At 32.1% G+C, this 24,632-nt stretch overlaps 3 protein-coding genes across 4 annotated transcripts in view; 2 read left to right on the top strand and 1 right to left on the bottom strand.

Moving 5' to 3' along the window:
* Positions 1-1,905: 1,905 nt before the first annotated feature.
* Positions 1,906-6,739, top strand: LOC113401058 (leucine-rich repeat-containing G-protein coupled receptor 4). 2 transcript variants are annotated; one of them, XM_026640777.2, is made up of 4 exons: positions 1,906-2,100; positions 3,157-3,335; positions 4,055-5,338; positions 6,682-6,739. In XM_026640777.2, the coding sequence occupies exons 1-4, from the start codon at positions 2,097-2,099 to the stop codon at positions 6,682-6,684; spliced, it is 1,470 nt and encodes a 489-aa protein (XP_026496562.1). In that variant the 5' UTR covers positions 1,906-2,096; the 3' UTR covers positions 6,685-6,739. The 2 variants fall into 2 exon arrangements, with proteins under 2 accessions (XP_026496562.1, XP_026496561.1); XM_026640776.2 differs by lacking the exon at positions 6,682-6,739 and having other exon boundaries at positions 4,055-5,519.
* LOC135193285 (insulin-like growth factor-binding protein complex acid labile subunit) lies at positions 6,724-10,511 on the top strand. The gene is made up of 3 exons (XM_064221011.1): positions 6,724-6,745; positions 7,787-7,985; positions 8,414-10,511. The coding sequence occupies exons 2-3, from the start codon at positions 7,806-7,808 to the stop codon at positions 10,475-10,477; spliced, it is 2,244 nt and encodes a 747-aa protein (XP_064077081.1). The 5' UTR covers positions 6,724-6,745; positions 7,787-7,805; the 3' UTR covers positions 10,478-10,511.
* Positions 10,512-11,063: 552 nt separating this feature from the next.
* Positions 11,064-24,632, bottom strand: part of LOC113401098 (protein windpipe) — a 46,294-nt gene continuing 32,725 nt past the window's right edge. The window contains exon 3 of the mRNA XM_026640834.2: positions 11,064-14,106. Within this exon, the coding sequence (XP_026496619.2) occupies positions 11,987-14,086 (2,100 nt within the window). The 5' untranslated portion in view covers positions 14,087-14,106 and the 3' untranslated portion in view covers positions 11,064-11,986. The remainder of the gene's footprint in view (positions 14,107-24,632) is intronic.

Here is a 24,632-nt window from a genome sequence, read left to right as displayed (position 1 = left end):
TTTAAAACACGTTTAACACAGGTATATTGTTGTAGAGAATTTCAGCTTTTCTAGCCGGAAAAAGATTTATTTTTGTTTTACAATCTAAAGGTTGTATATATATTTATTGTACCCGAGTGAAGCCGGGTGGGGTAGCAAGTCATTCATTAATATGAAGCCTGAATATTTTCAGAGATCTTAGTTTAAAAATCCATCACAACTCTTTCGTTTAAGTTAATGTTGCAATGTAAAAAATATTATTAAACATTGTTTCTGTTTAACTAAATTGTTACTACACTTGAGCGACTTGTCAGATATATAAATATCGTAGAATAAATATTATAGGTTTTTTTTTAATTAACGCAATGTTTAATCATTATTTACGGCTAGCAACTCTAGAAGCTTCATATAAATTGCTGAAAAACGTAATCTTGTGTACATTTAAAAAAAAAATCACGCGATTATTTCGAATGGGTTAACACACGTCATCGATATCGATAAAATATATTAATATATACAACTATGTAATATTATATATTTAATTAATCATTTTTTAAGCTGGGTTTGTATTATCTATGTATATTCAATTATATTTTTTTGTGATATATGCCCACGTTCCGTATGTGTTAATATGTGTCATAAATATTTCGAGTAAAAACTATTTCTTTGGGTACGATGATAAGTCAATACGTGCCTAATCAGTGATAAGAAAGTTTAGATAAGACTAAATGTATACAGGTTGATGTAAAGATTAAACTCTATATAAATACTTTATTTATTCTACGATATATTTTTATTATTTTACTAACCGTGCCCCCGATGGGGATATCTATCTGATATGATATAAGTTACCTTAAATTCATATTAGAGTTTTTAGAGATTGCATTGCCCTTATTTTACCAAGGTCACAGCTCTAATTAACGATCCCAAATTTCACCTTCTTAGGTGAAATATTAAAAACCGATTTTTATATTAAGTTAAGTTTAATCACTAAGATGATGTTTTTTTTTAAAAAGCTTTTAAAGATTTTTAGAGCTGTCCTATGTTTCTAACATCATAATTTCCGTGATGAAATTTCCTTTTTTCCAGGAAAAATCCATTCTTAGTGCTCGTCTACGTCCCAGGAGACATTTCTGTGCAGAAATTCATCGCAGCGGTGTTAGAAGCACCGAAATTTAGGCTGTATGTTGTTTGTCAGCCAATCATTTTAAAATTTTAGTATGTTAATTAAGAATAAGTACTTATTGGTAGGCATTTGTGCAATTTAGCCTGGGCATGTACTCATCATCTATTCTACCGCCAAAGAGCAACTTAGTATTATTGTATTCTGGTTTGAAGCGCGAGTGAGCCAGTGTAACAACAGGCAAAGGATCGTAGTTTAGTTCGCAAGATTCGTGGAGCATTAGCGATGTATGGAATGATCAATATTTCTCATAGCATTGATATCTATGTCTATGGACGGTGGGATACATTTACCATCAGGTGGCCCAATTGACCATCCGCCTACCCATATAAGAGCCGAGATGGCCCAGTGGTTAGAACGCGTGCATCTTAACCGATGATTTCAAGTTCAAACCCAGGCAGGCACCACTGATTTTTCATTTGCTTAATTTGTGTTTATAATTCATCTCGTGCTCGGCGGTGAAGGAAAACATCGTGAGGAAACCTGCATGGGTCTAATTTCAACGAAATTCTGCCACACGTGTTAATCCAACAACCCGCATTGGAGCAGCGTGGTGGAATATGCTCCAAACCTTCTCCTCAAAGGGAGTCCCTTTAGCTCAGCAGTGGGAAATTTACAGGCTGCTAATGCAACCCATGTAATAATAATAAAAAAAAATAGAATTAAATATCAATGTTATCAATGTAACGAAATCGTATCAGCCTGTATATAAAGTAGTTGCTCTTTACACGGTGGTGCCCATCCGTTGACGTTTATAGATATGTATTCCAATGACGAATTAGTCAGGCAACTTCATACATGAAAATATTGCAAGGAAACGTTTGAAACATTAATGCAGAGACTGAAAATAGTGTAGTGCATATTTAATCGGTTTAGTGGTAATTTGTGATCATATGTGGACTATGGGATGACATAATATGAAATAACTTCGCTAATGGGTAAGTACTCGATGCTAAGTTCATACATCGATTACAATCGTTACGCATTCGTTTAATTTTAATCGATTATCCATACGCACGTCTAAAGAGTTTAAGTTTTTTTAAAATGTTTATGTAATGTGAATAGCTACTTGGATTAGAAAAAGGTTTTCGTGATTTTTATTATCTTATCAAGTTTACGCATGTTTAAACAATTTAAATTCGCTTTTCGTGTATTTAATATGATTTGTATTTTTGAGGAATGTTCTTTAATTTATCCTTGTTATTATCATTTCAGTTAGAGTTATTCAATTTTTGTTTCAATTCAAGTTTAAGATTATATGAAAGTGTTACTAAAATTATACTGGTTACTGTACTAAAAAATCAAAATAACTATTGAAGAAAATTTCCAAATCGTATAAAAAAAACTTTTATAACAATGGTATAACAATGATCGTTTAGATTTCATAATTAATATCATATTACTAATATTCACAATCAATAGTTTTGTTTAAATTTTATAATAAATAAGCTCCTTTAACAATACAAGCTATTGGATTTGTCACACAGCTTGTTCCACCAAGCTGATCCACTGCGAACAGTGGGTTTCATGAGACGCATGAGAAACACGACGTTTTGCTTCACGACCGAGAGCACGAGATGATTTACAAACAAAGATTATTCCATGAAAATAAGTGTTCGGATTTGAACTTGAAATCTTCAATTAACATCTGTAATTCTAACCAATCAATCATATTGGCTTTTAGTTTACTTACATGGAAAGTCAGATGTCGTAAAATTTTCATTTTACAATAATATATTATAATACAACAAGAAATTAGTAAAATGAACGTAATTACCTAAGGCACTAAGACTCATTTTGTCTAAGCTTATAACCATAGCACATATACTTTTTTGGAATATATCAATTTTTACATAAAATGACTGTAATACGTTTATTCTTACGATAAAATCTTTAATAATAAATAATATAAGATAATAACAGAATAATGTTTATTTTTTGTCCTCGTAATTATCAAAATAATATAATTAGAATATTATTAATAATGGTTGCAGGTCTATTAATAGTGTCGCTGTGGTTATGGCTGCTGCCAGCGATGGTTTTATCTGGAGTGCCACGGGAGATGGAAGAAGATACAGAGGATTCTTGCAGGAGCTACATTCACGAGAACCTACTCTATATTGACTGTTCTGACAGGGGTCTCAATGACCTGCCAGAGGGACTTGATATAAACGTAAGGCCATATATACATATAACATATATATGAAAAGAATAACCAACAGATTTATATGTAACAACAAGTACTACTAAACTCATATTGGAATACTAATTATTTATAATGACACGGAATTAATAGTACCGCACTAGGGGGGCTAAATGATTATAGCATTCTTTAGTATGAGTGAGTGACGTTCGTGCAAAGTGCCTTAGTGTGCGTGAGACGACTAAGAGTAAAGACTGCAAATACAAAAACTAGACTTTGTCTGTTAAGTATAACTTATTAACGAATTTGTAGTAAAATGTCGTACTTACTTGAGTAGATTAAAAGTGCAGAACTAATGACAGGCAATTGTCATGGCGATCGGGTATAAAATTATATTTGTATAAATCATGCGCGGGTATAAAATTGTCGTACACGGCCTTCTAACGTAACAATGGTTTGAAGCTATTTTAATGCAGGTTAGGTAGTAATTTCACCAGATAAAGGCAGCTTTATTCACGGTGTGACTATTTCGTCATCGTGTTGAAGTATCACGAAGTGAATTATAATTACAAATTAAGCACATGAAACTAATTACGGGTCCTCTCGACTAACTTATGTCCGCTTTTTATTTTCTTTTAATGTAAGGCATGAGTACAACAATATGGTTTCAGTATTTAATTTTTGGGTTAAAGATAAACACATTTCTTTACAAAACTGTTTTAATGTTAATACGTACTTCTTTGTTTCAGGCTCAAGTCCTGCTTCTAGCGAACAACAATTTCATTACGTATCCATCACAACTTGAGAAATTTACGAAAGTTGAAATTATGGATCTTTCTGGAAACCGTTTAACCGGTTCTTTACCTGCCTATTACGAAAATTTTAAGGAATTGAAAATTCTTAACCTTTCAAATAATAACTATGACTCTTGGTTAAGTAGCGATTACTCGCTCAGTATTAAGAAATTAGATCTATCAAAAAATAAAATAAATGGGATTGATGAAGATACTTTCTCAAAATTTCCACGATTAGCGATATTAGATCTATCTGAAAATCGTATATATGATCTTCCCATTGGTATATTTGAGAAGGCCACCAGTTTAGAAGTCTTAATATTATCTAGGAACTACTTTTCTGAAGTGCCCAAGTTTCAATCATCATCATTAAAAAATTTACGCTTAAGCAGTTGTCAAATAACGAACTTCCAAGTCAATTCTTTAAGTGGAATGCAATCTTTGCTTGAAATCGATTTATCTATAAACCAAATCGAATCTATTCCAGATAATTTAGCATCAAACTCTTTACAAGAATTAGATTTGAGCTACAACGAAATCGATACCCTCACAGACTTGACGTTCTCGTCTCTACCGCATTTAGCGGTATTAGATTTGAGGTGTAACGAATTTAAGGAAGTATGGTCTACGTCACACTTCGCCTCAAACCCATTTTTGAGAGAAGTTCATGTGAAGGGAAACCGATGGAGCTGTGAGGGATTTAACGTGAATCTACTATTGACATATGAATATCTAACGAAGGAACCGCCCAAGGTATTTGATAAAGGTTCATTGATATGCTACTCGCCCTCCAACGTTACTCAAATGAGTTGGCAACAAGCTTACATAAGAACGTGGCATGCAGATGAAAAGACAATGTCTTCGTATACATTTATGGCTGTAATCATTGGCATGATTATTGGCGTTATACTAACCTCGTTCGTTTGCAGATTTCTTATTTCTTCAAACAGACCTAATCCACCACGCCCTACCCCTGAAACGACAGTTTTGAACGGTAATGCAACACAGGCAAGTACGGAATCTGTGGTCATGAGAGTTCCCCTAAGAGAAGATTTGCCTCCAACGTATGACGAAGCTCTTTTAATGCCAAGACTGAATTCGTCCTTCCATTCACTTCCGGACTTCGTTGACGAAGATGCAAATACTGACAGAAGAAATCGCAGATCTAGGTCAATTGGAGATTTAACTGAGACTAGACCAAGAGTTGGCGATAGACGATCAGTAAGGCGAACAGTTGAAGTTCGTATACACTGATTTTGTATTATTTCTTATATTTATTGTAAATTTTATTCGTAAAATATATGTTAAGTACATAGTCGGTTTGGTTGAGCTAAATGATAATTTATAAATGACAATAATTCACTAAATTAAGACACTTATGTTAAGTATCTTAATAAATTAAAATAAATATTTAAAAATTGTATTGCATTATTATTTCTTAATCGCTTACATGAGTAATTACTGTTTTACAAGGAATTTTGCAAAACGCTTAAAATAGTAAGTACTACTAGTGACATCTAGCGGATTATACTGAAAATAGTTTGTCCTTTTAACACGCATTTGGGCGCGTGTTTTAGTTAAGGAATGTGCTCATAGATGTCGCTCACAATATTATTTTGAAAAATGTTTTTGTTCTTAATTTTTTAATTATTTCAATTGTAATTATTAATATATATTGATAACTAGATTGAAAGAGTGATTGTATGATATCATAACTACTGTAATAAGAGTTTTTTTTATTTTATTAAGGTCATTGGCAGTTTATCATATAAAGTAAACCGAAAATTAAATTGTCATTAATATAATATATAGTACTAAACTAAGCAATATAATGATCAATACTGCTAAGCTCACCACGCCTCACATTATACTCATATACTTATCATTATCAATGATAACACGTCATGTGTTTAATTCGGCTCATACAAGCTTATCTAACGGCTGAAGACACACGTACAATACTATTGTATTTGTTTTATTTGTAAAAATCAAGTTTCATATCTAGATTAAAGATTATTGTTTATGTAATGGCAAAGTGAAGTGATTAATAGCATTATTTTTTTTACTATACTTAAAGTTCAACAAGTTGCTCAAAGTTTAATTATGACCTAATTATTTTATTAGCAATTGAATTTCCTTTAAGTTTTTTTTTACTTTTAAAATCACGTGATATTTTATGGTAAGGACTGTATCATTACTTTCTTTATAATATATTTGTTATACTAAATACTTATATATATTTTTATTCATAGTTCTTTTTAATTTGGTTGATATTTTTATTTAAAATATTTAATCAATGTTTCCAGTTGAAGTGCTATTTACGTAACTATATAGGTACCAAAATAGGTGTTGCAAATATATTTTTGAATTGAATGAAATCAGTAAAGTAATCTATTAAAAATCTTTTACAACTTCTAATAACGTTAACAAAGTAGTTGTAAAAACGTGAATTAAATAAATTTCAACGCCAAATAAAAGCTTCTTTTACAAAGATCGCTAGAAAATAATTTAAACCATTCAAAATCGATAAGATTTATCGGCATCTCTTAAGATAATGACTCATGCTTTGTTATTTATTGCAGTAAAGGTTTTCATTATCAATGGCCAGTGAGCGGGCAATTCTTAAATTTGCAGTTTTAACAGCAGGTATGTGTTAGATCGACCTAAATTAAAGTATTCTAGCACCTTTATCATGTAGATAACGATGATAAAATTGTTATATGTGTATACAGTACTATATCTGTTGATATTTATTCTATGAAACTAGATTCACTAAACCAAAGGACGACCCTTTTTGGGTAATGTGCGATACGTGAGGAGAAAATTCAAGTGATATGACTTACGAAATTAGTGCAGGTGTTTGATTCTGATTCATCACTATTAGTATTACAATTTATCACGAGTATTATTTGGCACGAGAGCCGAGATGGCCCAGTGGTTAGAACGCGTGCATCTTAACCGATGATTTCGGGTTCAAACCCAGGCAGGCACCACTGAATTTACATGTGCTTAATTTGTTTATAATTCATCTCGTGCTCGGCGGTGAAGGAAAACATCGTGAGGAAACCTGCATGTGTCTAATTTCAACGAAATTCTGCCACATGTGTATTCCACCAACCCGCATTGGAGCAGCGTGGTGGGATATGCTCCATACCTTCTCCTCAACGGGAGAGGAGGCCTTAGCCCAGCAGTGGGAAATTTACAGGCTGATTATGTATGTTTATGTATGTTATGTTATTTGGCAAGACTCTCAGGACGACTCGCAGGAAATTCGATTGTTAAAATCAATAACGACTAATAATTAATTATTAAATCGTGTAAGAATTAAACAAACAGTAACAGTGAAAGGCGTGGATTATAAAAGATCTCGGATTAGAATTCAGACAAACACCACTTTATTTGTTCACCTAAATCGCGTTCCTAAAATCGTTGTGAAAGAACCAGCTTTTGTCAATAATATCCTGGCACATGTATGTAGAGAACACATTACTCCACTTAAGGTGACCAGTGTCCTGCTTATAGGTCCAACAGAATGTCATACAAAGGAATATATTCGTCCTGTTATTTTGCCCAAACGAACATATATCTAAACGTCCATCACCATTACATCACTGACTACGACAATTTTTGTTACTCCACTAATGCCATAAACAGAAACAGAATAACAAAAAACAAAATTGATTACAGGCAGTTATGATAAAAAGTGATGATTCTGTCACGGATTTGGAGTCTACTCCTGCTTTTCTTTATAACAGAAGCCGAAATATTGGATTTTGATGACCATACAAATGAGGCTTGTTACACTTGCTACTGCAGCGCAGATTTGACGAGCGTGGATTGTTCACATAGAGGTTTAACCAATATTCCTAATGGCATCAGTTTGAAGGTTTGTAATCAGCTTTAAATTTCCAGCTATATTCTGTAATATTAGCAAATATGAATATCTTAGTGCTTGTTGGCAAAAGGCCATTACAATGTCTGTTACTAAAATTATAACAGACCCACAAAACCCAAAAAACTTTGTTGTTGGAAACTGTTAATTGACCTGAGCGAGTAATATTAATTTGAAAGAAAACTCTTTTTATATTATAATAATAGTAGTAATTTACTGATATTTGATGATATAGACTAATACTCTATAATAATCAGGAATAATGTTATAACCATTGAGAATTTTTTAAATTTCGATCATTAGATCCGGAGATTACCTCCTGCATACAACGAAAACAAATTTATCTCTTTATAATATTAGTATATATTAATTTTGTTTGTTTTTGTTACGTTAGCTTAAATTCTATTTATATTTAATTTCAGGTGACAAAACTCAACGTTTCAAACAACGAAATTTCATCTTTTCCAAACAACCTAAGCAACCTATACAATTTAAAATCTTTGGACCTAAGTGGGAACCTGTTAAATAGCTTACCAGAAAATGCATTACAGAACCTCACAGCATTGGAAGTATTGAATTTGTCAAGAAATTATTTTGAATCATGGCTAAGCATAAATCCCAACGAAGTCTTAAAACCAGCGACTAGTCTAAAAATTTTAGATTTGTCCAAGAATAAATTCACAACCTTGGCAAATCTTGCAAATCAAGAGCTTCTTATCAGCTCCTCGTTAGAAACATTGATATTGAACAGCTGTGAAATAAACTCTATTCACGGCAGATCGCCTCTTAGCGGACTAATTAGTATAAGAGTTCTGAAATTAAATAACAATCCTTTATTAAGAATTCAAAATTTAATATCATCTACGCTGAAGAGTTTATATGTAAGCAATTGTCAGTTGAGTTATATAAGTCACAATGAATTCGCTTATTTGCCTTCATTGGTGTATTTACAAATGTCATATAACTACCGGTTACAGTTATCTTCAACATCGAATGCATTGTTTTCTAACTCTCTAAGATATTTAGACATTTCATATTGTAATATTTTTAGACCTAACTTATACGGATTTCCAAATTTAAGAAAAGCTGTTATTAAAAACAACATGATACGATTCTTGAAGAGTATTGAATTTATAAATAATACAAAATTAGAATATTTAGATCTATCCTATAATAATATAGGGTCCTTCAAAAGTGATACTTTCCGAGGACTTAGTATGCTCAGATATTTGGATTTGTCTTGGAATGAGATAGCACAAATACCTGAAGAAAGTTTTATAGAGATGCCATCACTGACACAACTCAAACTTGCTAGAAATTATCTTAATAGAGTGGGACACATTAAATCTACGTCATTATCAATACTTGATATGAGTTCTTGTGAAATTAGTATAATTGGTAAAGATTCCTTAGAAGGACTTCCATCGCTTATAGATATAGACTTATCACACAACCTTTTATCATATATCCCGGATAGTGTCTCATCGAATACGCTAAAATATTTAAATTTAAATTATAATCGAATTAGTTCTATTAACAATGTTACCTTTTTCATGCTACCTCGACTAAGTGGATTGAGTGTAATTGGGAATAGGTTTACTAATATTTGGAGCAAAACCTATTTCAATTCAAACCTTTATTTAGAAAGACTCGATCTCACCGACAATATGTGGAGATGTGATTGTATAGACGATAATATGTATGACTTTTATGAATTTGTTACTTTAGAACCAAATAAAAAGGAGGAATCTTTTAATCTAATATGCAACAGTCCAATTAACGTTATCGGTCAAACATGGTTAGAAGCATGTTATTTTCATTGGAACCCCACCGAAAAAGCTAGAAACGTCGATAACTTAATTTGGTTCTTAATAGTCATGGTTGTTGGATTAGCTCTGTGTCTCTTACTAGTCAATACTATCAGAAGAACAATGAAACGACGTTTAGGAGCAATTCAAGCTGAAAGGGAAAGACAAGTTGAGGAGGCTAGAGACAGACTTAGACAGTTAAGAATACGAGCTGAACAGGAAGCGTTATGTAACACACCTGATCCAAGAGATTTAATTGCACCACCGTCTTATGATGAAGCTCTCTCAATGCCGAAGCTAAATGCTTCTTCTCATTCTCTAAACGAAACCGGAACAGGAAAAACCAAACGAAGAAGAGGTAGAAGGAAAACAAAGTCAAGTGGAGATTTATTAGAGGAAACAGAAAGAAATGGTGACGCACGTGTCTTCGATGACATAGAGCTTACAGAAACTTCTAATGATAATAATAGACATAGACGTCGCCGAAATCGAAGATACGGTAGCCATGAAATAAATGAACTAGAGCAAAGTCCAGGTGCCAGACGTAGAAGAATGTCAGAATATAACACCTTGGATGACAGTGTGACAGTTGAAATCGAAACGGAGGTAGAACGGCCGCTTCGCCCAAGAAATCGACGATATTCTGACGAAAACCAACCCAGAGAAAGTGATTTTTAAATTATGTAGTTCTTATTTAGTTTAAGTTTATATAAGGTTTTTAGATTAAAGAATGTTTAATACAATTTAAATTATTATTATATATATACATATTAAAATATTGTTTTTCTATTTATAATATTTTTATTTTGTTGTACTGTATTAGTATTCTTTTTTTAATTTCCTTTATAACTCAAGTTTTGTTTTATCCAATTTCCAAACAGTAAATTTATTGTAAATATTTTAATTTCTTACCACCACGTTAAATATTTGCTTATTTTAAAGATAATTGACAAATAAATAATATGGATTAATTTGCTAAAATAAGTTCTTTAAACTGGAAATGATGGTCGCTATATTTTAATGTAATCATTTTACAATCGTTATCTAAAAATAGTATAGTACTGAAAAACATTCTCAAAGATTCAAAATAAGTACAACTGAACAATGCCGTTCAATATTTAGTATATTTTATTTTATTTTCAGACTAAAGATATATTAAATATTTAATAGAGGAAATGAATATTGATTCAAATTAAGACATATTTTCGTTGATTCTATTATTCTATGTGTATGTGGGTTATTAAAGGTTAAAGAAGAAATAAAACAAGTTCAAACAAGGCTTTATATCGTTCGAAATAAAAATACATGAATTATAAATCTCTTTACATTGAAATACTTTATTGTTCTATATTTTGATTCATAATATTGAAGAATGTTCGTTTTTAAAAAAATATATATAAGTCGATAAATTATGGAAATATGAATTATAAGTCAGCAAAAGCAGAGTGATACAGCAATTAAAACATCTTATTACAATGTAAAATAATTTCAAATAAAACTAACTAAACAAATATACAATGAATTAATTATTTTCTGCATACATATTACCTTAATAGCATGGTTACTTAATATAAATGGTATCACAATCTTAGATAACTAATAATTTAATAAAATTACTCATAAGGAACTTATGCATATACCAAGAATGTATCTCTCTAAAGTAGGATGTTATAATATGATGGACGACAATCAGTAAAACCATTCGTTGTTCTACATTTCCGTTCGCATTCCGATATTCAGAGTGATATAGGTAAGTACACAACCATTGACAACTCAAGAATTGTACCCAAAGTAACCAAAAACCTAGTAAAGAATACAAAACAAGATTGTACAATTTGTGTTACCATAATAAGTTTTAAACGAGACGATTTTTGTAACCATTTTAACAAATTTTATATCTATAATGAACATGGCAACATTTTTACTCATATAAAAATATTTTTACTTATCGCACAATATGCTCTCATAAATATATTTATACCACTAACAAAATTACAATAAAGGCACTGTCGACTACAAACACACTTTGGCAGTACTTAATACAGTCAAAATCTTCAGACCCTCAAAAACAAGAGTTCCCTCACTTACACACACGGAATAATCACAGAATTTCGCCAATAGTGAAAACTTTGCTAATTGACACTGATATCTACAAATTGTTCTTATCCTGTTCAATGAGGCAAAATTTCAAGTAGTTGATTTTGGCGCGTTTCCGTCCTGTGAAGGTGTAATAATTATGTCTCCGGCATTTGACCTACTTCTGGTGACTAGCACTGGTGTTTTAGGCTTGGGAGTTTCTGTTATTTTTATACGAACTCGTCCCATGTCGGGAGAATATACCGGAACATATTCACGTGAAGGTGACAAATAATCACAGTCGACTGTAGGATCTCCGTTAATAAGTGGTTGGGATACGTCTGAATCTCGATTGCGATTCAACCTCGGATTGTCATCATCATTTATAGGTACAAATATATCCTCACTGGATAAGGAATTAGTATCTTTTCTAGAATTCGCTCCTATGTCAGATTCAAATGACGTTTCTTGTTGTGGTATTTGGTGTTCATGAGCTAAATTATTATCAATTGAACTGCTCTTGTTTTGGTTTGTATCACGAGGGCTATCAGTTCTAAGATCCTCGGTTTCATTGCGTTTTATACCGTTTCCAACATCGCCATTTTCACTTTTTTTCTGATGTGTTTCATGTGTAGGTACAAGTTCATATTTCCCATTAACTTTTTTTTCCACAGGATTTTCTATTGCAGCTGGTTTTCCTAATAAGGATTTATTCATGTCTACCATTTCTTTAGAAGCCTTCTCTACGTCTCTCTTTTGCTGTCTTAAAAGTCTTCTGTCTCTTCGTTTCCTCATTTGCCCTTTAGTTATAGCAAATCCAATTAAACCGACAAGTAAAACAATAATTAACGCAATACAAACATAAGTTCCAGTCTTGTGTGGAACTACATTCTCCTCATTAGACGGTGCTTGACCCAGAACTTCAGATGCTTGAGTTACTCGAATTTGTTCAGATACAGTCGTATCTCTTGTAACTTCGGGAGTAGCTGATCTCCCTGTAACTACTTCGGGATCAGTTTTGCTGTGCCAGTCTGGACCACCCTGATATATCGTTGGTGGTACGTGCATTGGAAATTCTAATTCAGTAGAATTTTCATCATCGTTAAATATTCTTTCAACTGGATCAGGGCTTAGTTCGCTAATTATAGGTGTAGTCGTTTCCACATTCTTTTCACTTATTTCTTCATAGTCGGGTATGAAGAAACCTGATCCTTCGCCGGATCCCTCCATAGGGTCATCTGTAGTATGAGTATTCTCTGCAGGTAAAATTTCCTCATTTGCGAATAAGTTACCAAGCATTTTACGTTCTTGCACAGGCTCTATTACATCACTAATTGTAGTACTTTCAGCTTCACCCGATCCTTCGATCTCATTAATAGGTGATGGCGTTGAAAAATGACCGACTTTCATAAACTGTAAACTATCATCATCTTCCACTAAATCCGCACCGTGGATAATTTTTCCTTCATCGAGATCACTACTAGCTACTAAAGACATCGATTTCAGAGCCGTCGTTTCTTCTCCAATTCGAACAGCATCGATAGGCTGGTCGCCCATCATCATATCCATGAAATCCGGTTTCGCAATTTTGCAAATGTCTTTTGTTTTTAGTTCCAGCCAAGAACGTCCTTTTAAGTGTACTGGTGTGTGGCATTTCACGTTATCGATATATACATTCGCAGCCAGTAAATGATTTCTAGCAACAATATTTTCGCAAGAACATTCCAAAGGATTTCCATTTAATTCCAAATGTTCTAAGCTAGGTAAATGAGCTATGTCTGAAGGTACATCTTTTAAAAGATTACCAGATAAATCCAAAGAACTAACACTTATGGGCAGATACGTCAATGAGAGTTTTTGTATTCTGTTGTGAGCTAGATTTAGGTGAACTAATTTTTTTGCATTATGCAAAAATTTGTTAAGTTCAGTGAGACCGTTAGTAGACAAATCAAGCGTTACCACTTCAGTCAACCTGTCTAGCTCATGAGTGATTTTAGTAATATTGTTATGTGAGAGATCAAGAATATTTATATTATGATGTTTCTGTCGGAGAGAATATTTGTAGAGTTCGGCGAGGTTACTGCAAGTGACCCGGTGAAGTCCATCCCGCGTTGTACTGCAAACACAGCCATCAGGGCAGACAGCCGCCAATGTTGGTGATAGAAGCAAAGATGCGGCAAGAAAGTAGACATAAATAGAAAGCCACGCCATCTTAGTCACTCAGACGCCACCTGGAATAAAAAAAAAACATATTAATATTATTGGTAACTATTGTAACTATATTAAATTTAAAGGAACTTGAACTAGGTATCTTGTGCGCAATTTAGTTTGACATTATCGTATTAAGGTAGGGGAATTTGTGAAGCTTAAATAATTTGTAAATCTTATCTACTCGTAAATCTTTTTAAGGATATAGTTAATCGATAAATGATTTAGTGACATTAAACGATTCAAAGAATTCTAATTGAAAAATCAATTTTAGCATAATCGGCTTTGTCTTCTTCCGATCAATATTAAATTTGAGATAGAAAACCTGGGTACCAACATACCTACATTCATAAAAGTTCAAATATAATGGAAAGTCGACGGTAAAATTATAATTTCATTTACTTCCGGATTATTCAACTACTCATAACAGATGACCACATTTATTTAATATAATATATCTAGAAATCTTTTATATAGTAAACTGTTGTCAATCCAAGATACATTAAATGATTGAATTTGTGTAATACATAAAATGCTTAAATTTTCTTTTTAAATAAATAGGATTAGTGATATGTTTGTCTGTAAATGATCAATAATGATTTTGTATACGAATTAAAAAAAATGGTATTAAAGTTTAACAATGTTTTTTCAAAGTATCACAATACATCGTTAAACTTTCTTGAACAAAATAAACAGCTGGAATGAAATCGCACAATACGTAGGAGTACAATTTGAAATCAGTATCTATTTGTAGCAACGTAATAACATCCTCGGTGCACTTGGCCGGCGCTCGACCAGAAGTAGTTCAATGTTAGAGACAGGAAGAGGATTGTTAACCGTTTGTGCAAATGTCGTCACATCGTCTTCGAGGGAGGCATACGTTTGGGCGTCAAAAATATTACGCAACACCACAATTTAACATTTTTGCATCATACTAACAAGCACTGACCATCTTGTTTGCAACTAAAATACCACAAGTTACACAAGATACATAGCGAGTATTTTCTGACGCGTGTGCCTCAACGTAATCTTATCAAATTATATGAATTTCCACTTTAAACATAGCGTTTGACTTTAGGCTTGTGAGTTGGAGAAGTAAGAAGCCTAATTATTAAAGTTAAATATATTAATTTGCATCTCAAAGCCTAAATTGCCACAATAACTCTTGCTTTTGTTTCCAGCTAACCGGCCGAGACATATCGCGCGTGGACTATGCGTTAACTAATAAATGATCTTAAACTTTTTAAAACATTCGTCAGACAGAATAACGCAATTGACGAAAGCAACCTTGAACGACATTTGCTATGTTATTAACATATATGTTATGTTACTATATGAGTTAAGATAACCTTAGTGTCATAATCGAATACAATATGTATATACACAAGATTTTGATAAAAATATATTTAGCTGGAAAATCACGTCATTGGGTAATGTCTAGAAACTGGGAAATTAAGCAATTAAATGAGAATTTGTGTTAAAGTAATTAAAGATACGTACAATCAAGTAAATAGTCGTTTTACTACGTTTCGGCCGTAATTACTACGCTTTCTTTTACAAGCTTTTATTTATCTCCACCTGTCAGTATGTGTGTCAGATCTTGCATCCGAATTGTAACCTGGTTGCGTTCGTTCTGATTGAGCTAAAATTTCGAACACACTTTTATTTCTACAATATTTTTTATTCGTTTTACTGCATTCATGTTACATGTAGTCATTATTATTTTAGTTTATTTTTTTTTTAGCTTTATTTATTTTAGCTTTCGCGTTAGGGACTCCTGTTGAAACATACATGTACTAGCTGACCGCCCTGACTTCGTAAGCGTTAAGTTCAGAACTTAATCCCCCCCCCCATTAAAGTAGAAATTACACCCAGAAGCTTTGGCTGTGCGTTGATATTCAGTCATGACTAACGATTTTTGTAAAGTATACAAATACATACAAGATTAATAAAATTATTTTTTATTTCGTGTATGAAAAAAATGTTTCGTAAATTAAAACAAAAAAATAAAATAAAAAATGAATTATAAAACGAGTACATTGAGTCTCCGGCTGTATTTTGACTAATAAATACAATATTATATGTTAGTTTAAAAAAAAAAAAGCAATTGTAAAATTTGGTATTTCCTCAAACAATTCTCGTAAACCTCGGAAATTAGCTGGAAAACGGTTTTGTTTATCGTAAAACACGTGCTATAAACAGATTGGGCAATGGAAGTGCTTACGTCATTCTACTAATGCTGTAAAGCCATCGTATTACTCTAGAAGCTGTTGTCAAATAAGATAGAAATTATGAAATATATTGATCTTGTTAGATTTGAAGTATTCTTCAAACACATTGATGCTATATTCATAACCTGTTATATAATATGAATAAATTTGAAAAATAATCCTTATACACATCATGTCGAAAAACTAATTTAGATAATTAAAAGGCAGCCAGTTACTCTCCTGTGAGAAAGGAATTCAAATTATTGGTATATTTCTGTACTTTATTTTACTACCAAAATATTTTATTTATTAGAGTTATTTAAATTACATTATTTTTTAAAATTTATGCATCGTTTTTTAATATTAAAAATAGAACGATATGTTATTTTATAAAAAAAAAAAAAACTGTTTGCAACTGTTGCCTTGACTGTATTTGTCAAGGTACGTTTTGACTGACTGCAATGTATAAACGTTGTTTAATAAACAATTCTTTAAAAAGATTTAATGAGGAAAATAAGCAAGGTTATTATTTTTTTTTTCTTAAAGGTAAAAAAATCACAAAACGATATTTTATACACAATAAAAAAAAAATTCTTAAAGAGTTGCGTAACAAAAAGTACGCAATAATTTAAAAAAAAAAATGTTACTGACGTAGATATATGCCAATATAAATTTATAATGTGTGAAGAATATTATAAGGGGAATTTATAGACCCATATCGCAGCCTATCTCATCAAGTGGTCGGTATTAGACTCTTCCGCGTCTGGATTATCAAATAGACTACATTTGACCTTGGAATTACATTAAGCCGGAAAATATACACTACGTAACTTATTTATCTAACTACTACTACTTCGACAGATTTGACTCGACGGTAATCATGTCATTATGATACTGCACTTAGAGAATTTACTATAATTATTAGACAAGAGTGAAATAATGACACTGACATAATTAAATAATAACATATTGAATTTAATAATATATATAATTGATAAAAATTTGCAATTGTAAACATTGAACATTTCTGCTAGGTATTTTCTCGGTGTTTCTCGAAACTTTGATTCATGTTGTATATATTTATTTTTATTCTTATCGTACAATGCACTGGCTTACTTAATTTTTTTTTTATGTCATAACGGTAGACGACTACTAATTCTGTTAAAGAAGCCTCAGATATAATCGTCGATCTATGAGGTTTTCTGATAAACGTAAATTAAAACAAAATACACATAAATTGAGCAGGCTTTTATAAGAACATTTGAAAGAATTTGAACAATGAATATACCTAGTTCGGAATATAGATTCTACCAAGAAGATGGGATACGTAATTATTCTTATAAACAATTAAAAAAAAATAGGTTATATAGTGATCTCAGCTTTTTGTCAGCGAAAGTCCCATCAAAATCGGTCCAGCCGGGCCAGAAATTAGCCGGAACAAATAGACAGATACACAGACGGACAAAAATTTTAAAAATGTTATTTTGGTATATGTATCGGTATATACAAATACATTTAGTAAAAAGTGGTCATTTTAATATTACTAACAGACACTTCAATTTTATTATATGTATAGATTATATTTTTACATAGGTATTAATAAATGTATAAATGTAACCAATAAAGGCTATCCTGATAATGATGAAATATTATGACTCACTAAGGTCGATGCGACGGATATGCAAAATATTACTCGACGACCGTGGGGCCTGAAACGATCGTACCATATTTTGAAACATTAAAATAATGATAAAATCCCTTGAAACTTGTTATCGTAAAGTAATGTCATATAAAATATATTAAAACGATGCAATAAAATATAACGGTAATTAGCTCTTATAAAGCGCTCACTAAAATTTCCTCAATATTCTGACATAGGACGTATAAATATTTAATTTTGAATCGATTTAAAATTGGAATCGATATAGAATCGAAATTAAGAAAAAAGTATTTCTCTAGCTGCACCAATTAGATACGATAAAAATTTTCATTTATTCTCTATATTGTTTTAATGAATGTGTGTTTCAGCTGTGTATAACTTGTGTTGTGTGTTTTGTCACTTTTTTTATTATAATGACAAGACTAAAACTTGTGTTTGTTTGTTTTTGTTACCTATTTATTTTTTGTTTTCTTTTACATTATTTGCGTCAGAAATCCTCTGTTCTTTGAGTGGACTTTAAAATAATGCCTCTTAGCGTGTCTACATCCAGAAATAAATATCCACTTGACAAATACGTATTTAATCGACTTTATTTCATAGAATCTATCTTGCGACTGTTTACAAGATCTAGTTAAAACTACAGTAAGAACCGCTAGTCCATATAATATGAATGTTCATGCTACATAAATATATATTCATCTATTCGATCACCTGTTACTTAATCAACAGTTGCTTGTCTTGTTGCAATGAAACGAGTCTCCGCAAGTAAAGGTCACGGGAGCAGACAATCAGACGCCTTAATGTCACATCTTAAAACAAAAACCTGTAGTTTTATTTATTCACAAAGACTTAATTTTATATTTATGGTAAAGCGTCGAACGTCAAGCACCGGTTTCATAATATTACACCGGATAAACATGTGCGTCACAGCTAAGTGGCAATGCCAACAGGATTGGAGCGATCTATGTTGATATATGTAATATAAAAATGTTATAATACTTTCAAAATCTATATTTTTTCAGTATATCTATATTTATATACTAAATAACTATCTTCGTATATAGACAGTATTTATTTCTATGTTCGATTAAAATTATTTTTGCGTTTACATTTTAATAATGAAAAGGCTATTTTAGGCCAGAAAGCAGTCGCGTAGCTATCTATAATTTTGAAGGGCAATATAAGTTAAATATGGTGTGGAAATAGGGGGTGAGGGCCCGATTAATTTCCGGGGCCCTTGTGCCTTGTTATAATGTTTCACTCAAACATTATATATCCAGAAACATTGCGTCAAAAATTTCCCAACATTCTTAATAGCCTCTGAATGATAGGCCAAGGAAGTGTTTATAAGTAGTTTGGTTATACTAATAATTTATTAAACTGTATACATGTGACATACCTCGTCCCCAAAGGACAGAGCTGTACCTATTAATTTTATTCAATAAAACAAACGCTAGAGCTACATATGTATAATTCAAATTTAAAACGAGTAAAATCAGTAGGCAACGCTTGTAACCGTATTCGGAAATTGGAATACCTACTAATAGTAACAAAACTTGTGACTAAAATTTTTACAAAAGAGAGACCATGTTAGAAATGCTATTCCTTAAAGATCATATTATTAGACAATCTTAATTTAAAAAAAATAATTTAAAAAAAATTTTAAAATCAAAATAATATTAATTGTATGAAAAAATATGTTAGAAACGCTTATTACTTTAACATGATATAAATATAGTTTTCTTGTAAAGTGAAATCCGTTACAACGCTCTATTTGACGTTTCCATTTGCAATGTAACTGGATCCTGGAATGTCCGATGCACAAATTCACTCAACTGCAAACTTGGGAACTAGATATCGAGCTCATTTCATACACACAGACATATAAATTGCAGTCTTGAACCAAATTCACACACACTATCCAAAATTAGGTTCAGCTCGAATACGTGGCTGTAAAACTTGTTAATTGTCTGTTTTCCATTTGGCAGCCACTGTGGAATTTATTTAACTTAAATTTTATTCACTACCGAAGGTTATGAACTTTAATAGCTTAATTAAATTGACTGTTAATAACCCTGTGATCCGAATAAAATAAAACTTATATGTAAGTTATTTTAGTAGAAAGTATAGCAACAGGTCATGTATGTCTTGCAGCTGAGCAAAGATCTCGCCTCTTCATTAAAAGGTTCGGTTTGAAGCTTATAACACCACATTGTTCGCATACGTTGGGATTGGTGAAATATCATCCGACACAAATATGTTTTACTTCGCTGGGCATGAACTAATTTATAAATACAAATTATCTACATGTCAACTTAGTGTTGCCTCGATTAGAATCAGTTGTCGTCGAATACAGTTGACATGTTCCGAGCATCTTGGCGTTAACGAAATATATGTATAATCAGTTCGATTCTTGAGTGTAAAAACTTTGTTATTAACGCTGGCAATGGAAACCTTAACCTACTCCTGAATTGGCAGTAAACATTGACCATTAAGACTGATATGTTGGGAGCATTAATAAATCTCTTCAGTACATTAACTGTCAATCTTCTGAGACAGACGTTCTGTATTCGTATGTTAAAACCTTGACAAGAAGTCGTTACGGTATACGTTTTAAGAGCAGCTGATGTCTTATCTCATAAGAAACTCAATAATTGCATCTTATTATAGTTAATAAAAAATATCTGGTTTGCGGTTTTTATTTTATAAATATGTTTTACGGTACTTTTGCGTTTTATTTAAATCTTGTTAATTTACGAATATATTATCTCAATTGGAGATTTTGTCTTATTCTTCTATATTAATCAATACTGATATTATAAATTTGTCTGTTTGTCTGTTACGCTTTCAAACCACTTTGATGAATTTTGGTATGAGAAAGAACATAGGTTGATTTTTTATACCTAACATCTAACGATCAACCTCTAAAACGCGAGCGAAGCCTCTGGCGACGACAACAACATGTACAGCCTGTAAATTTCTCAGTGCTGGGCTAAGGCTTCCTCTCCCCTTTGAGGAGAAGGTTAAAGCATATTCCGCCGGCGACTACTAGTACTAAATAAAATTGCTAAAAAAATCCAAGTACCTCTTTGCATAGAACTCATCAAGGAGCTAATTCCCCGTTCCAAAGACTGAACTCCCGAATAAGATGTTTTTTTTTGGTGACATTCAAGCAGTTTCAATTCACAACTTTGGGAAATATATTGTTATGAACTTGAACGATAAATATTTAAGAGTATAAACTTATTATTGTTTTTTGCTGTATTTATTTTTATATAATCACTTAGACAAAAAGTGTATTAATAATTCGGAAAATGTTTAAGAAAGTGATTAAAGTAAAACTCATAAAAAGCAAAGAATAGTCGAAACTTACTTGCTTCGATATGCATTATGCATTTCGAACAATATTTTAGACATTATATTTATAATATCTACAAAATATATTAATCAAATAAGGATATCCTAAGGAAAATAGTTCGATAAACACATTATTGTAAGTACCTCGTTTAGTTTTAGCACTAATCTATTTATCGTTTGCACTTGAACTTCGTTATTAAATAGATATTCACTCCGCAAACGCGTAGGCGTGATGGACTATAAATTCTGATTCGATTCGTAGCATTGTTTTATTTCTACTTCCTGGGCTATTAAGTGTATATTTAGACTAAAATATTTTTTTCTTACACTTACGTACATAAAATGTTTCATACGATACAACATTACATCACATTTCGCTTTTATGTCGGAAATCAAAACATTTAGAATATTTTATATGAATATTTTTCCTGTGTGAAGTTCCCAACGTGAAAGCATCCAATGATCCAAAGCGATTCGAACTTCAATAAGATTATTTTTCTTTGAAGCTATGGAACAAAATACTCGCTCGCTCTCGAGTTAATATTGGTCGCTCTATGCGCGTGCACATCGCGTCGTAATCCTGAGTATTTATAAAGGTTTTAGCGAAACCCTTCTGAAGATATAACTGACTATGTATATACTTTATTATTGTTTTCAAGTAAATATGGGTAATATTTATTGGCTTCATTTAAAAGGCATTTTAAGGCATCAATAATATAGATAATAAATATTTTGTATAAGCTGAGATGGCCCAGTGGCTAAGATGTTTGAGTCGAAGACTACGGATCAACTCTCCGTACCAGCAATGAATTTTCATGTTCTTAATTTTATATAATTTATCTTATTGTGGCGAAGGGTAACCTCGTGAGAGACGTGTGAGGTATCAATCCATTTAGTCATCGTAGTATGTGCTCACAAAACCAACAAACCTTTCCTATAAAGTACCAGCGATGGTATATTTACGAGGTGTTCATTTATGTCGTCTTACCTTGAAACAATTCAACGAACAATGAAATGAATACATAAAACTAATTATATATAATGTGTCCCTATTTGTAAATGTTTCTCATGTGACTAAGTACTTCATCGCAATATGGTTGTGGATTGTGAATTTGGGTCAATCGAGATGTCATCCATAAAATATTATCGAATTATTTATAATATTATTACATCTAACAACTGTAGATAAAATTCAATAGGAATGTTCGAAATAAAAAAAATCAATAAGTGTGTAGGTAATCATAAGACAATATAAAAAAAAAGCATATACGTTGCAGCGGTTAATTTGTTGACATTTACTGAATAGTTCCGTTATCCGAAAGTTCGAAATTTAAACGGGACCATTTCAGAATAAACTTCTTACGAATAAGAAAATAATTTTGCAGAATGCCCCGTTTGTACATGACGGAGTTGTGCCCGAAAAAGAATACACATCCAACACTTGAGAACCTCCGTCTTTTTTTAAGTCTGTTATTAGTAATATATGAGCCGAGATGGCCCAGTGGTTAGAACGCGTGCATCTTAACCGATGATTTCGGGTTCAAATCCAGGCAGGCACCACTGAATTTTCATGTGCTAATTTGTGTTTATAATCCATCTCGTGCTCGGCGGTGAAGGAAAACATCGTGAAGAAACCTGCATGTGTCTAATTTCAACGAAATTCTGCCACATGTGTATTCCGCCTACCCGCATTGGAGCAGCGTGGTGGAATATGCTCCAAACCTTCTCCTCAAAGGGAGAGGAGGCCTTTAGCCCAGCAGTGGGAAATTTACAGGCTGCTAATGCTAATGCTAGTAATATATAAAATATATTACATTTGTGACGTTATTATGTATAACGTAATGATAGACAATTTAACAGGTCGCGGTCAGGTAATTATCACAAGGGCGTGTCTTATTCAATAGAACGCTTACGTATTTTACGTTACGTTAACAATAGATTAGACTTTGACACTGCAATCATAAAAGCGAATACATTTAATCAAGTATCGAAGACGTCATTGGATGCAAAACTATTGATGGATCTAAGGAGAGAATTGTAATCTGCGATTGTACCAACGGATCGATTTTTCTTAAATACTTACTTGGATATTGTTTTCGAAACGGTTCTTGGTTTTTCGCATTCAATCAGATCGCTATGTGAATTGGCATATAGATGTATTTTTTCATGAAGGTTTTTATAATAACCAGTATATGGTAACTCGCCACTAGATGGCGCTGCAGCATATCAACTTATAGGATACTGTTCAGCTGATCGCCATAATAATTGGTTTATATGCCTTCTGGAAGGGGGAATAATATGTCGCATCGAATAATAGTTTACAAACAAATTTAAAATAATGCAATTTTTTTTTAGTTTGAGTTTGAGTTTGAGTAAGATTGGATTATCTTTATAAATAACGAGACCAAAAGAAACGACGAGAAGACCTACAAGGAATATGACCTCCGCGTATGGACACTGAACGGTAATCGAACTCGTCAAAGTCAGCGTTAACAGATCTATGTTGCTGATCTAAACGGCTAGCTGTTTGCCATATACTAATAAGCGAAATGTATGTCGAACTATAATCAAACAACAACAAAAATTACAACAATATAATTGATCATTAAATCAACAGTCGATCGCTTCCTGCAGCTAACAAAGAGATTACACTTGTTACTACAAACATATTTCTTGAAACAAGCACTTTTTACAAACAATGGTATCTTTTCAAATAAAAAGAGTTATTGGTACATTTTTCTTCTTTTGTGTTTAATGATTATAACTATAAGTTGTCTTGGTTTGTATTATAATTCGTACATTTTATTAATTACTAGCTAGGATGGAATATAATCTAAATACAGCTTCTCACCAATGTTTCATCTCTATCGAATCAAGGGTTTAGGATCGTATAGAAGACAAACATTCAATTTAATTTATCATCATCCTCCTGCCCTTATCCCAATTTACTTGGGGTCGGTGCAGCATGTCTTCCTCTTCCATACTTCCCTATCTGACCTCATCTCACAAGTAACATTCTTTCCAGCCATATCATCTCTCACACAATCCATCCATCTTTTCATTGGTCTTCCCCTTCCTCTATATCCATCCTTTCATGCTCAAGACCTTCCTCACAATATATTCAATTTAATTTATATAAAAAATAAATAAACGCACATAGATAGATAATTGTTGATGGGTATGATAAAAGATACGTAAAGATTTTGTATTTTTACATACATATCATTGTTCTGACGATATACATATAATTGTATGTAATTCGCGGTCCCCTTCAAGGTCAGTATACTATCGTCGCTGGACTGTTTCCAAGTACAACGCTTTT

This window comes from Vanessa tameamea, chromosome 2 (genome assembly GCF_037043105.1).
Source record: "Vanessa tameamea isolate UH-Manoa-2023 chromosome 2, ilVanTame1 primary haplotype, whole genome shotgun sequence".
In the NCBI taxonomy this organism is placed as follows: domain Eukaryota; kingdom Metazoa; phylum Arthropoda; class Insecta; order Lepidoptera; family Nymphalidae; genus Vanessa; species Vanessa tameamea.
The sequence above is the reverse complement of the archived record's forward strand: the minus strand, read 5'-3'. Positions and strand labels throughout refer to the sequence as shown.